The sequence below is a fragment of the Gymnogyps californianus genome, chromosome 4, assembly GCF_018139145.2.
Source record: "Gymnogyps californianus isolate 813 chromosome 4, ASM1813914v2, whole genome shotgun sequence".
Taxonomy (NCBI): Eukaryota; Metazoa; Chordata; class Aves; order Accipitriformes; family Cathartidae; genus Gymnogyps; species Gymnogyps californianus.
Window position 1 is genome coordinate 33,829,437 of NC_059474.1, and position 16,075 is coordinate 33,845,511.

General features: G+C 38.2%; 1 protein-coding gene across 1 annotated transcript in view; it reads right to left on the bottom strand.

The window, feature by feature from the left end:
• Positions 1-684: 684 nt before the first annotated feature.
• Positions 685-16,075, bottom strand: part of MTMR7 (myotubularin related protein 7) — a 43,170-nt gene continuing 27,779 nt past the window's right edge. Inside the window, exons 7-14 of the mRNA XM_050896620.1 lie at positions 13,671-13,803; positions 9,251-9,360; positions 7,141-7,266; positions 6,343-6,392; positions 4,940-5,140; positions 3,621-3,761; positions 1,610-1,736; positions 685-1,151 (exon numbers count right to left, since the gene is read on the bottom strand). Coding sequence (XP_050752577.1) covers positions 792-1,151; positions 1,610-1,736; positions 3,621-3,761; positions 4,940-5,140; positions 6,343-6,392; positions 7,141-7,266; positions 9,251-9,360; positions 13,671-13,803 — 1,248 coding nt within the window. The 3' untranslated portion in view covers positions 685-791. The remainder of the gene's footprint in view (positions 1,152-1,609; positions 1,737-3,620; positions 3,762-4,939; positions 5,141-6,342; positions 6,393-7,140; positions 7,267-9,250; positions 9,361-13,670; positions 13,804-16,075) is intronic.

Here is a 16,075-nt window from a genome sequence, read left to right on the forward strand (position 1 = left end):
ACAATCAAACTTGAGAACAAAGATGCTATAGTGCCTAATGTACCTTTCATTATAAAGGGATGCTTTACCACGAACGCTGTGTAAGTATTGTTATATTCCTTGAAGTTTTGCTCACAGAAACTACTGAACTTTCAACACTGGTTGAGAGTTGAGTACAAATGGGATGCATTCACGTGCAGCAGTAGCAGCTGCTTACTAAAGGATATTTTCGCAGGATCAAAGCTTCATTTGTCCCCCTAAGCAAGCACGTCCATTTGTTAGTTTTACTTTACCATAAAGGATTCTAGCAGGAGAATAGGCAAAATAATTGTTGGACAATTTAACACCTCCCATGAAAAAAAAAGAATATACACAATATGTCTGAAGGCAAAAGAGCTCTACAAAAATAAGTTTTGACTGATTCACCAGTAAGGCTAACACTAATGAATCTTCAACCTTGTCCCTATGTGTAAGAGTACTTTGGAGTTTCACGTCTTTGGAGAAGAACTGTTATTTTGTACAATAAATAATTATGGAAATGTACAAAGTAAGGAATAATTATGTACAGCATTGATAAATACCACAGTGGCTTAACTAAATATAACAGCAGATACTACCTTTCTTTAGCATTATGTCTTAAAACTAATAATGGCTTGTTCTGCTTAGATCTTTACTTACACAATTGCACAGTTCCCTTTCTTTGGATTATTTCTTTAGGCCACAGACCATTCCCATTCTTCATCTGATGAAAAGATGTCATTCCAGACTGCGAAAGACAACTTCACCTGGATCCTTGCTGTTGTGAAGGTATTTCAGACGGCCAGACATACAGCCTCATCTGAATCCTTGCCACTGTCTTCGCTAGGCAAGCAGCCACCCCCACTTGGGGACCTACAGCTCAAGTCCTCCACACCAGACTCCTGATCACTGTTAGCTGAGAGGTCAGGATCAGAGCTTTTCAGGTTGTCCTGTGTCAAAATCAAGGCTGAATCTTCTTCATCCCCTTGTGAAGGGCTCCGGGATGGGAATGATTTCAGATCGTTGCTATACTCCTGAGGAGTGTTAGCTAAGCTGTTGTTGGAAGTAGAAAGCCCTAATTGTTTGCTTCGGTCTTGTTGCTTACTCTTGACTTTATTGTCATTTAATTGTGATTTCTGAAGATTGGCCAATCTCTGAAATAAAGGGAACAGTATATATTACATGGACGCATTTAGGACCCAGTAATCCCCTTATGTGTCTTTGCCTTTTTAAAAAAAAAAAAAACAAAAAACAAAAAACCTAAGTTCAGAGCCTGACCCAATTGGCACCCTTTAAAACTGCGTATGTGCACTTATGGAGTATGAGAAGTGCACAATTTATCACAAACCAATGCTGAATTACAGCATCCTTCTGAGTTACATAAGGATATAACATTTCTTTCAGGAGTAGTACTTGTGCAGCAACACAGGTGAAATATTATCGCTAAAGAAAAAAAGTCCACTGTTGTGTCTTAAATGCAAAACATTCATAGTAATTTGTGTGAGAACAAAGATGACGGCTAAACATCCCCATGCCGGAAAAGGATGTAGCTTGCAGGGGATGCCACAGTGTATCAGTTAAGTCTGGGGCATCGGGGTCAAGTGTTTATTACCTCTCCTAAGACTTCCAGCTCTTCTTCCAGCTGCTGAGTTTCTTCCTTCACTGCCATCAGGTAATCAGTAACTGACTGTCGAGGTTGCAGCCCCTTTTCAAAGCGGTTGTACATACCACTCCAGAACCTGGAATTGATGGGAAGGTCAGCAATTTTCTCATTTGGTGAGGTGGCCTCAGAAGACTTAAATACACACTTTTTTTTTTCCCCCCAGACAAATGTTGTCCTAAATGATCCATCCATGGATTATTCATCATTAGAGTGCATACACATAAGTTCATTGAATATTTGGTAAGATTTATGGTTCGTTTGCATTGGCTCTGTCCTGAAGATGCAACTCTGTGGACATACACAGCTTGAACCAATTCTGATACACAATAGAAAGAAAAGTGAATGTACCTTTGACTTAGATTACATGGCTGAGGGTGGTTCACTGAACGCAAACTTTTGCTGTATTATTTTCTTGTTCTACACTATGGGATTTAGAGCAATGGTACCTATAAACCAGCCAAGGTTAAAGACAGTTTTTCATAATCCTAGTTCTCAACCGTTGTTTAGCTTCCCATGAAGTCAACTTTGAAATTCTGTATGCTTGTTTTTGTCTGGGCTGGGGGGGCGGGCAGTGAGGTGCAGCTAGTTAACAGGTTTTTTTCCCCTGTAAAGAAGAGTTAAAAGTCAGGAGTAAAACAGTATGGCATCCTGTTCTCTTAAATTTTAAACTGACATTTTAAAGTGGCCTATGGAAATTGCATGAAGCATATACATTGGCAAGTTCTCTTCCTGTTCTATGGAATTATTTGACAAACCTTTAGTTAAACAGCTGAGTTGATTTTTCATTTTCAGGAGGAAAGGACTTGGAAGTCCGTAGCTTACTCTAGTACTCCTCCTGTCTTCTGCCTTCCTGGCAATACATGGCCACAGCCAGACTCTGAGTATGTAACTAGTTCACCAGACAGGTTAAGTAACCGGGAGACCTGCCCTCAGCTGCAGCTGTCCAGCCAACAGGTATTTTCAGAACATGTGCATGCTCCTTGATGGCTTATTATTCCTACCCCACTAGTATACTATTTAAGTCACGTTCCACCTTAAGTTTATCATCTGATAGCTCATGCTTGGAAATCTCTACGCACCCAAGTAATTCCATTAAAATCAACAGGATTACTCATCCGATGGAGGATCTGCAGTATCAGTACTTCTTTTATAAATCCCACTATCCTAAAGAATACGATTAATGACTATTTTTAAATTGTTTTAAAGTGGATGTGGCCTGCAATAGGAGACGTGAAAGAATTCAATTTCTGTCATTTAGGATATTTATTGACTTTTTAACAGGTGCTTTTACTTGCAACTGGAAAACAAACTGATCAGTTTTATTTAATCAGTTTTCGTGAATTTCTATTCAAGTTAAGTTTATAAAGATTAATGGCACAATTAATTACTCAAGTCAGAAAATAGTAACATTTCTAAAATTATGATATTTTGTTACATTAAAACTTAAAAAACCTTAAATATCAAGTAAAACTTACCGTGTATAGTTCGAGGTATAACAACATGGGGAAAGTCTGCTTTTTGTTTTACTAAACACTTGTTTTAGCAATGAAACCATATGATTTCTTGAAATATCCCTTTTTATATTTGACACTAATTGATCCAAATAAACATAAAAATCTTGGAATGGAAGAAGTTGAAGCAACTTTACGTTTAGAAACCACAGATGAGAACAGAACTGAAAGAGACATTTCTCAGTGGAAGAAGTGAGTAACCATGAAATTAGGACACACAACCATCAATATAGCTTTAATCTTAAGCTTCTTTTCAGACTAATACTCTGTTGTGGAATGGTGCAGCGGTGTTGGCTGACTATGAGCACACAAGGAACGAACACATTGCATCTGAGACTGAATTTACTCTCTATAAGCTACCTTATGGAATGAGAAATGCTTAAATACAAAGGCACTCTGTTCTGTACTAACACATCCTACAATTCTCAGTAGCAAGTGATACTACCTACTTGTACAAGAAGTTGCATGGAGCCATCTGTGGGCGCAGGGTCCCTTGGGTTTGACTGTGGTCTGATCTGTACAAAGGATTCAGGTAATCAGCACGATTTTTCCACAAGTGAGCCCACAATGAATATGTTCGCTCTTGGATTCTGAAAAAAAAATGTTAAATAAAAGTATATTAAAGTCTCTACTACAATTCAGGCATAGCTAAAGCTTAGATGCGACGTTCTGTACTACTCGTTTACAATCAGCTTTATACTTCCTTAACAGAAGTAGACTTAAGTTATAAATACAGAAAAACAGAGACCCATATTCCTTTGTTGGTCACTAAAGGCAAAATCCAATCCATTTCCCATAAAGCCAGAGCACCTGGAGAGAGAAGGTGGAGAGACAGGTTCCTTTGCGAGATGGAGAGGATCACTTCCATAAAATTAGCTTTCAGACTGATCACTACACCAAAGGGATCCCCACATTTAAAAGCACTCCTGCACCATTAGGCTGCAATTTCTCATGCAGTTAGGTCTTGGGATATGATGACCCGTGAAGGTTTTGATTTTAAATGGACGGTGGCACTGAGGCTGCTCTGCATTCGAGCAGTGAAAGGGACCAAATGGCAGCAGCAAGCAGTAACTCCCACCTTCCTCTCATTACTACTGCTGACATGATCAGGATGCATGAGAAAAGCAGTGAGTATCATGATGTACCTGAGGAGCCAGGGCCCCAGGAAGCAGATAAGAACATCAGCACTGTCAGGAATGATATTATTGTCTCTGTTTGGGCCTGAGGGCAGGTAGATTAATTTGTAATTGTTTTGGGGCCAGACAGCAGAAGGATGGTTTGCTGACTCAGTCATAGGGAGGGCTACCAAACAAAAAGGCTGTTCATAAGAAAGTATCCCAGAGATCAGGACTGAAGTGTCCTGATATGAGATCCAAAGACAGGTTAAAACAGAGAAGAGCAGTGACTCTTAAAGTGAAAACTGAGAGTCAATATCATCTTGTATTAGAGCTACAGTGACAGTTTGCCTTGTATGTTGTTAGTGCTGCAATAAAGGTACGGCCACATGGCTGAAGGGCTAATGCTCTCGTCCGTTTTCACTAATGCCTGTCACACACACCGTGGATTACACTCCCAGCAGAGCCACATTGCAGAGGATCAACTTTTTTCGGTATTGATCTGTGTTGCCAGATGACAGCCAAGAAGTCTACGCTGCACCCCATGCCTTACAAAAGCACATACATGTAGACTGGCAAGGTCTGACTCCTCAATACACCACTACCCACAGACCCCACACGAAAATATGCTACTAAAGAAAAGACTTCCATACTTCAGCTCTCGTCTCTCCTTCTGGCTGTTACACAGGAAATTCCCAAACTGGCAAGAATAGATATGATGCTGTATGTGGATGAGGAAGCGCTCATTGAATTCAAAGGCACAAGGAAACTGTTCCATTAATTGCCAAACACACTCGATGAACTGGTCAATAACAGGGGATATCTCCTTCGGATCTCCATCTAAATTGCCATACCTGAAAGAAGACAAGGTACATTCAATTATAACCTGAAATCTTCTAGGAAAACTGAATTAACACTAATGAAAACAAACCCTTCACTTTTAGTGTGCAAGTTATGTCATAGGCATTCATTTCTAAAATCTCAACTAATAGTATATTTTTTTACTTACAAAAATGATGCAAGATTCATGGAGTAGAATGAGGGCAGAATTTATCAAATGCAAACAAAAATGCCAACAAAGTGGAATTCCACAAACATCTAAAATTGAACTTCTAATTCTACTATTATCATGCATCAAAGAAAATATAGCAGTATTGTACTGCAAACCAAAGCTATCAGTGGTGATTACATTTCATAATACCTTTCACCACTGATAATAATAGACATCTGACAGTATAATATTAAATGTAGTAATTCCTGCTGGAATTTCACAGGTGGTATGGAGCTGCACAGATTTCCTGAAAGTTTTGTTGTGTTTTTTTGAAACTAGAACAAATTTATATTCAAATCAAGCAATGTAATGTAATTACATTCCAATATAAAAAATGCATTTTTTTATTTTTACAGAAACTAAAAGGAAATACAAGAAAGAAAACATGGATATTTATTGATGTTTAAATATATAAAGTCTTCAAACATTTTCATTACATCATAGCATTTACATGATGGATGTACAAAATAACTTGTCCAAATAGATGACTTTCCGCTTTGCTTTACCAGATGTTTCTGAACAATTCCTACTGTTTTCGTTAGAACAGAGTGGAATAGGAAAAGTATATTTTACATAATAGATAACTTACAGACATGCCTAAGATTTAAGTACTGTCCTGGAAGATGTAGACTTTACTGAACAGGGACTTATGTGGGGAGTCTTGGCACTACTGAAAGATCTGCTGGAGTCCAAAGGGACTTTGCAAGCCAGATACATACTACTTTTCTCTCACACGGATCTCTCAATGCTCGTAGCAACTGCAAGACCAGCACTCAGGATTCCCAATAGCAGTCTTGGACTGCATATATAAGAAAAGACTGATATGAAAATATTTCACTTTTTGATTTTTCCAGGCAGCTAAATTATATAGTAGGAGAAAAGGGTCTGGCTGTTTCCTGAGGGCATTCTGTTATGTTTTGTAAGGCAACAAGGAAGTAAAATTGGAATGGCAGCGGATATTGACTACATGAAAATATATAGAGAAAAACCTTAGCATCTCCTTACCTGTGGTTGAATTTGTGACCAAAGGAAACCCAGTCTTTTTCAATTAACACCTAAAATGAGAATATTGCATTCAGTGTTGTGGAGCAGAGCTGACACATGTTGAAGCAGGCAGAAGAGTGGTGTAAACAAGCAGTATTGGAATCCCAGTTAATTCTTAGAATAAGCAGAAAAGTGACAAGCAAGAATGATGTAAGCAAGTAGTATTAGAATCCCAGATAATTTTTAGAATAAGCAGAAAAATAATGAGAGGTGAGCTGCCGGCTCAAGAGAAAGTAGCACTCTTCATGGATGCAGATTGGATGCAGATATTTCAGCATAACTTCAATTAGCTTGTTTCATCATTTTCTAAAATAGAACCTAAAAACGTCTCAAACGTCTTTTTAATGTGTGACCAGTAACTTGATCAGCATTCCTAGATGCTTTACCAGTGCTGATTTGCTTGGGAAAGGAACAGATTTTCCAACATAGCTGTTCATTGCAATCTAGCGTCTAGGGAGCACACACTTCTGACACTGAAAACTTCACTGATCCCTGCAAAGGAATACAAATTCTTGCTTACACAAAAGCTCCTTGGGCAGCGGGAAAGTTTCTTGGTCAAGGTGAGGAAAAAAAATAAACAGGTGCCCAACTGATAACATTTCATACAGAAACTGGGAGACTGTAACTTGGACAGATAAAAACCTTCCTTCCTACTTTAAAAAAAATATAAGGAAAGTTTATTTTCCGTTAAAACCAAAGATAATAATCTTAAATGATGCCGTAATACTTTATTTACTCTGTGAAAGAGAACCTGCTTACCATGAATCCCTTCATAGTTCTGTAATATGGATCCAATAGAAGGCTCGCTACAGAGCAAACCTGGGCTGTCCTATCCCAGCCATCAGAGCAGTGAACAAGCACACTCACACCTTCCTCAGCCACAGCCTAAGGATACAGAAAAAGTCAGAAATTTCACAAGCAGGTGGAAAGGCAATGGTAAGAGAGGAACAGTGAGACAGTGCAATATAGAGAGTATTAATTTGGGAACTGGGAAATCTTGTGCGGTTTTTATTCTGCCACAGAGTTCTTGAATTATGTTGAGTGTTACTCCTCTCATTTGAAAAGTCTTAATCTCATCCCATCCCATGCAATATGGTGGTTGCAGCATCACCTGTTTATGCTCCACTACAGGAGGATGTGGGATCCGTTTCAATTAAAATACATCAATCTGTCAGAGCGGACAACTACCTAAAGCAGATTCAGATGCAACTGATGCTCTAACTTACGTATCAGCAACAGAACAGCCATACTTGCAATATGGCTCTTAATTTCTCATCTTGATGATAATGTCAATAACGGCAATGTCTGCTTCCAATGCCAGCACTAGCGTGGATATTATTACAGCACACTGCATTGCACACTGATGACATACTTCTAAAGGTTTGTTGGGAAGCCTGTGGTAGTGGTAAACTTCCATATCTAATAAACAAGATTGTATCAGTATCTTTAATGTAAATAACTGGGGAGAGAGGATCCCATTTTATACATAAACACATAAAGAAGAGATTATACTACATTCTCCAAACTCTGGTGTTGCATTATTTTTGGAACTTACGGGTTTTTTTTAAATTCTAAGGGGTTTGGCCTTTGTCATTTCTAAAGAGAACTAAATTTAGAAAGTAGAGAAATAAAATAGGTTAGGCAAGATACTGCTTAGAAAAACAAACATTTAAGTTAAGTTTGGGTTTAATAGGGAACGAGGAATCATAATAAATTATCTGTGTTTATCTCAAGAGACAAGTAAATTCTACCAAAATAGAACCCCTGTGGGCAGCAGACCAACAACTGAGAACTGGGAACCATACAAATAAGAACAGGTCAAAATGAATGTCTGAGGAGGCATGGGGCTAGCAAGCATACAGACAAAGGATAAAATTTTTTGGACCGTATTTTAAGACTAGCCACTGGGGAAAAGTTGGCAAGAGCTGATGTAAATGACCTGATTTCCATAAGCTAATGAAAGCTAGCAGGGCAGGGAGAAATAATAACGCGCATTTATCCTGCAGCTGCTGTTCAGGTAAGAAACTACAGTCGCCTGCTAAGCAAGAAGCAGCAAAGCAAGAGAAACAAGCAGCTACTGAGGAGGGAAACCCATGAAGTTTTATCCATATAGTCATATGTAGCAGGTCATGTGAATAAAATGGTCTATAAGAAATTGTAATAGTGATCTCAAAAATAAGAATTGAAACAGTAAAAGGCAGAGCACAAGGAAGAGGGTAATAAAATTAAAACTACTGTTGGTAGGTGACAAATATCTGCATTACTTTGGGTGGGATTAGGAGAAATAATTTCTTATCAAAGCCAACAACTGTTTTCTGAAACAGTTCTCAAGTATGTAAGAGTAGAAGCTGCTAGAGAGTTTGGCCATGGTAATATACAGGAGTTGGTTTAGGACGTGAATTTAGTTGGACGCTAAATAACTTGGAGGGGATAACACAGTAGCTAATATTCTTATATTACAACTACTATGCAAAGAAGTAGTCCTCGAACAGAAACCTTCAACAAAGAAAATGTCCAGAAACCAGTGGAGGAGGCAGGGGAAATAGGGAAAGAAACAGTGACAATCACTGCTGGGGAGTAAAGTAAGAACATTCAAATACCTGGCATAACAAGATACAGGCTAGTAGAGGCTTTAGTACATTTGAATTCTTTGGTGAAAGGAACACAAATATTTTTTTACCATATTAGCAAAATGTCCACACAACAGCACCTAAGAATTGTCTCTCCTCATAGATGAAGCATTGCAAGATGGGTTTTTTTCAGATACAACATCACTGAAGATAACAGAAGTTACCCACAAGCAGAGAATTTGGTCCTCACTTTCTGTATCTGGTTAGTCCAAGTTTTGTTCTCATTTTACACACTTTACCTTTGCAATAAAAATGCCAGCATCCATAATGGCTTTGATATGCTTCAGCCACCCAGAATTTTCTAGGCCCCACAGAAAGTCACTCATTGAAGGCGATTTCAGCTCACAAACTGCAAAATAAGCTACATCTTAAATGTACAGTAATTATAGTCCGCTTTCACTGACTGTTTAACCTGAGAGTTATCTCTTCAGATATCCCCTGTGTAAAACATTCATGCTTTGAAAAAAATGGCTACTTCACAGTCAAACTTTACCATTGGAAAAAAGCATATATTTAAGAAACGGGGCTAAGTCGAATTTCACCCAATATAAGTTAAAAAGAGAAGCTGTTACAAAGCCTGTTGCAAACAGTTTACCAAATACATCGTTCTGTGCAGCACAGATTTTCCAAAATTGTGTTGGGAGTGAAGTTTTCAAACCCCTGAGAGGGGATCATGTATTTAATAATGAGGGCTTGGAAACAGCATACAATTTCTGCTGTCGAACAGGCAGACAGCCACGTAAATGGTGCCACAGCCGCCTATTCCCAGCCACATTTGCTGATGAAGCTCTGTAAGAGCAGGCCAACTAAACCCAGCCTTCAGCATCACCACAGATGATGGTGTTTGAGTTAAAGCGGTTCACTCAACAGTTCTCCATCCCTGAATGAAACCTTAGTAAAACTTCACTTGTAGTCTGAAGGTATTCTGATAGTGAGGAAAAGCCATAATTCATCAAGTAAAATGTTTTCCTGAAAACTTTCCAATCTCTATGCCATGTTTAAATAAAAAAAAAAATCTCCCAGTTTTTACAACATTAAATTTCTATCCTACTGTAGCCAAGTGTTTATTTTTTAATATTACAGAGTTTGTGACATCAGAAGAAAAAAAGGGCAATCAGAATCTAATTGAGATACCTCAATCCAGCAGCAAAAAAATACTCAGCAATACTTGGTGCAATCTATTTTCAACAGTGAGATACTAAATCCACCCCATAAATAGACTATGCATTTATTTTGATCCATGTAGAATTATACTATCTTTTAAGGAAAAAGATATTAACCAGTGAAATTCATTTAAGGAATACAGTGAAAAATGTCATGGTTTTTACTGAGTTAATGTATGACCTGTGAATTAATAATGTCTTAGTAGGTCTCTTGTCCTCTGGAAATCTTCTAAAAGACTCAGTTAATTATGGCCATCATGATCAGTGGCAAAACTTTCATTTCCTTCAGTGTAATTGGAATTTAATTTTACAAGCTGAAGTCAGAGTTTATACCACATCTGAATGTATCCAACTATCTTAACTCCATTTAATTCAGAGGCAAATAGCCTAATGTGGCCATACAAAATCTTGCAATCTTTGTACGTAAGGCTTCTTCCAGATGGTTATTTTAAAAGTCATTTTTGAAGGATATTTATAAAAATGCATAGGTAGCAGCATTGAAAGCAAAAAGCTTTTCACATGATTAATGCTCCTGTGCAGATGGAAGCATGACCAATTAGTAGCTGAATTCTGGCTGAAGCTGCTGTCTCTGTTTACAAAAGCTCAAGGTAAGGCTGAAATAGTGCTTTGCTCATTCCCACTACCAAATTAGAGTCAATATTTACAGACCACTTCACTGAACAAAGTTCAGACTGTCCTAAAGGCATACACTATATATTTCACATGATTTAGGCTACCAATCTGGACCTTAATACTGAGTTCAATTATGAATTCAATTATGAGGCTTATCCTAAGGGGAAAAGGTGTTTCCATCTCAGCAGAAAAGGTACAAAAATCTTGGAGAAATAAGACCTGCTGCACCCGCTGTGTGGGCACAGGAAAATCAAGAGCCCCTGGGCAGAGCTCATAGCAATCCAGCGGTGCTCCCTTCCCCAGGGGTGGAGGAAGAAACAGGACACGTGGTGGAAACCGCCTCTTGCACGAGCAAAAGTACCAGAGGGGGATGCTGGACCAGTTCCCCCATTTCTGGCAGGACAGCCATAGGTAGAGGAAGGAGTAAATGCTGTGAGCCAAACCCTCAGGCTCACTTTCTGGCTGATCTATCACTTGAAGTCCAAGGATCAGAGGGCTGCTCCTACATCAGCAACTACTGCTCCTGGTATGAGGGGAGGAGAAGCTCATATTTGCTGTTTAAATACAGACAGGGAGCATGTGGGGTCATCATCTCAATGCACAACAAATGGGGGTCAAATCTTGGTTGGCTCCTGGACATATGGCAAAGATCACCCCATCACAAGTGCCAAACAGCAGCCTCAGTCAGCCCTTGAATCTTTACTGAGAAAAGTCCTCGTGCAACTTTTCCTTCTAATATTAAAAATTATTTCAAGGAGGTTTGCGCAGGATCAAAATTATCGCAGGGATCTTCACATACACCTCTCTTGAAATGAAAAAAAAAAATCAATACTATACTAAAGCAATATGAGGCAGCAGAGACAAAAGTAAAACAATTTTTTTTTTTTCTGGAAGGAAATTCCGGCATGTTGAAATGTATTTTACTTCCAGAGTACAGTCAAATCTCAACATTTTTTGCATATTCTGAAAAAATTCTCATTATCCTACAAATTTAATCATTTTATAATGCTGATATATTTTGCCAAAAATTAACATTCTACAAGAGTAAATACATGTTGAAGTTAAGATAAATAAAATTGCTAGAATTAAAGTCAGTAAAATCACAAAGCTGAAACCAAATTTTTTTTACCTACTCAAATAAATTATTGACATTATTATAAGTACAAATTAATTTCTTCAGCTTTTTCCTAAAGAAATATCATTGAAATGAACACATTCCTAATGTAAGTGCATTTTCCAATGGAAAACTGAATAATCAATTTTTGTTCAAATTTCCTCAGCATTGGAAGTTATTTAAAATTGTATATTGAAAATAACCTGCAGCCTCTCATGTGAAAAAGATCCTCCAACCGTCACTTCTGCTTAATTCCAGTAAGTTGTATAAAATTGCCCTTGCACTCCTGCAACACATCAGACCCATTATGTCTTGATACCCTCTTTTCCATACTGTACACTTTCAAGCAACAATGCAGCACACATTATAACCTATGAAAAAAGCAGATGTTTTGAGCATATGGCTCATTTAAAAATAGATGCTAGGAAGTTATGGCCCCCAAGCAGCCTGAAGCGTTAAATGCATTAGAAATTACCTTGTTAGATGTCAGTTTGGGCCATGGGCCTGTCTCACGAACTTTTGGCTCATAAATAATATACATGGCACTGTCCCATGTAGCCAGGCTGGTTGCTTACTATTTTAACTTTGATGGTCTTAAGCTGAACAAATAAAAGGACAAGTTTGTTCACCCAGCCTCTCTCCTAGCCAAACAAGACTTTGTAGTGAACTAAAAATCCTTCTATTTTCCTTCCTGAGACCCTTAGACCAAGGAACTAAGTAAAAATAAGTCATGAAAAGAGTGACTGTTTTACCCGCATCACACTTCACTGCTGGTTTTCGTAAACTGCTCTCATTTGAAAACACAGCACAGCTCTCCTGTCATGGAAAATGTAAGCCCTCTTAGATCTAAAATTCACATTTGCCTACAGACGATGGGAGACAGATGAAGAATAGAAGACCATGGGCAGAACGTCCAGTCAGGAATAGCTAAGTCAAGCTGATCCAGGAGATGACAGAAGGTGTTGATGATATACATGAAGTAAATACTGAGACTCTGTGGATTGAGCACTATTTACTATTTGCTTGTTAAAAATCAACACACCGTTACAGGGTCAAGGATGGCTTATTTATTCTTACCCTGTTCCCAGAAGGCCTCTAAACAGTAATGTACTCAAAATATTAAATGGCAGTACAGATGTGCTCGTTTATACACTGATAAGTATTTATAAAGCAATTATTATTAATTTCCTTGGGATTATGAAGGTGCTGAATGGTTACACCCATTGACTGTGAGTTTCATAAATAAACCTGACGTGACATGCTCTATACAGGGCATGAGTAAGTTTCTATTAAAATTCACAGTCTAAAATGCATGACTACCTTATTGACCACATACAAAAATCAAACCATAGGTTTTCTGCGCTTAAAAAAAAATTTCCTGTATTTTCCACTAGCATCAAAGTCAGCTATAAGTGACTTTTTTCGTTATACCATCAAACTGTAAACTGCAAAAGAAGACGTAGCAGAAGTAAGGTGTATTGCAGTCGAATGAATTTTGTCATTAAAGTAAATGATATCTGGATTTCACCCATGAAACAAGGTGTTTGCACAATTAGGAAATCGCCACTAATTGCGATGATGCTCCATTGCACAAGTCCCATTAGCCAGCAGGCAGCTGCATTCAGCTGCAACACGCAAAGCTCTCTTTTCATACCCGTTTTCACTGCTGCTGATTTCAGAGCAGTTATCCTGATTTGTGTGACAGAAGGATCAAATCTTTCCTCTAGTTTTCATAAAGAAGAGTATTACCTTCAAGCATTTTCTGCAGACTGTTTCTCATGACATGGATGTTCTCAATGCCTATGAATTGAAACTTGATGTTGGAGTAGTTGTCCTCATTTTCATATCCCTTCCCTGCTGCTCTGTTTGCCATTGCGTTGAGCTGAAAAAATAGGCAAAATTGGATGAAAACCAGTAGCAAACAGATTCTTTTCAAAACAAAGCTTGTGGTCTACTGCAATAAATCAGAGTGATTGAAGTCAGGCACAAATAGGAAGCATTTATCAGTGTCAACACAATGGGTTAGGAATCGGGGATCTGTTTACAGCCTATTGCTGGGCGCTGGGTTGCTGAGGCTCTGACCTCTATTTCACACACTTTGAGTGAAACTTCATTAGTGAGGTTAGACACAAAGGAACACAGCTTATGTAGGGCTCCTCTGCAAGACCGTAAAGGTTTTAAATTGTTTTTAAAAGGCTACTCAGATTTTATTTTTGATCAGCATTATGTTTACTAGCAGAATATACCCAGGAGGTGGCAGCGTCTTATCTGCCGTGCCACTGTTTCATAGCATATGTACACTGTAATGTTGCCCAAGTTACTGTGTTTTACTGCTCAAATCATCCAAAAATTGATACAGCTTACTTCTTTGAAGCTTGGAATAATGAAGAGAGAGTTGGAGTAGTTTTCCCTAAGTTTATAGTGTCTTGGCTCTAGTTGTGTAAGACCACAAAAGATTTGAATTGACAAAATTACCACAAATATTTTCATCTGCAATGCAGTGCTATCAAATATTTTGCTGTGCTTCAGCAAAAAATACATTCAGCTGGAAGCTGGAGTTTTGTCTTTGAATCTGTTACTTGCTTCCTGGCATGGGAAAGTCACTAAATGCTTCTTTAGTTCAGTTTTCCCAAGCGTAAAATTAAGAGTTTTTTAAATGCTTATTTCCCCTCCTTTTGAGATTCTTGGGGGAAAAGAAAACTATCTGCCAAGGCCCTTATGCCAAATTTTGATCTCTGGGCTGAAAACTAGAGCTAATAGAAATGAATTAAGTACTTTTACCTTATTACCCTATCTTTTTATTATTATTATTTCCTATAGTAAAATCTCACTGTCCAATAGAAAGAAATTGTCTTCTTGCATGAAGTCCCTGCTCTTGTATGAATGCATGCTGTAAGGCTGGGGAGCCTTTGAACTTCCCAAGAAATATGAAGGCTCCAGGAGTAACAAAGTGGCCCACGTGGCAGAACCGCCACGCCTCCAAGCACAACTAACAGCTTCTGCTCAGGAAAGATTTAAGAATTAAATAACAATGGATATTGCACATCCAGACTGGAGGGCACTAACAAAGCTTTTAGAGAGACCTTATGAGGCATCAACTGGACAAAAAATGATGCATCTTCATTGCAGTGAGAGCCAATGCTCATGAAAAATCAAAACAAAGTATCTCTTAGGCATTGCCTAGGGGACAAGAGGCTGTGCAGATAACTCCGTTTCTAGTTTATTTCCCAATGTCACAGGCAGCACTATTGATTTGCTGCTTCTGTGGTCACTTCTGAAACTCATAATAATATACTTCAGTACTTGGCTAATGGTTTCATGGGATATACAAGAATGTGTCCCTTCCTGATCTCTTCCACCCCAAACACACATGTTCCCGATATGCAATTTTAATTTGGAACCGAATGCATGCAATTGAGTAGGATTGATTGTCTGTTGCCAACTTATCTCCAACTAAGATGAACAAGTCTAGCTTTTCTACAGCATATGTCAAAATAGGTTTCCATGGACCAAATTTGACCTCTTAACTTTCAAAGGAAACAGTTAAAGACTAAAAGCTTTTTATGCCATTATAACCTCACTTTAGATGCATAAGAAAACAGATAGGGGAGACCACTTTTCAATTCTTTTATTCTGTCCAATTTAACATGTGAAGATAGGGGATTTTTTCCCATCTTCACACTTTGTAGTGCATCCGTTCCCACGAGCAGAACTTGGCAATGGGAATACAGTTACAATTGTGGACCACCATTAGGAATTGAAACATTGCATGAATTTCATGATACAACAGAAGGAACCATACTCTAAGATAGGAACCTAGGCAAAAACCAGCATTTTTCATTTACTCAAGTGATGTGTAAAACTTCTTTTAACTTGTAGTATGCAATTCAGGAAAAAGCGGAGGCGAAAAAAATACTTGTCTATCAACCAGCAGTCTGCTGATGTTTTGACTATCAATGAACAATAAAAAAAAAACCCAGCCTGTGAATAGCATGTCCTTTAAGGACAGAGTGCTCAGTGTGACTTGCTAGAAAGGTATAAATTATCTGCTGAATCCTAGTCTTTCTCTTTTGAAGTAGACATCAGTGTTCTAGTATAAACAAAATGAAGCAGTCTCTCTCTGCAATAGCTTCAATATAGCTTCAGGAAGAAAG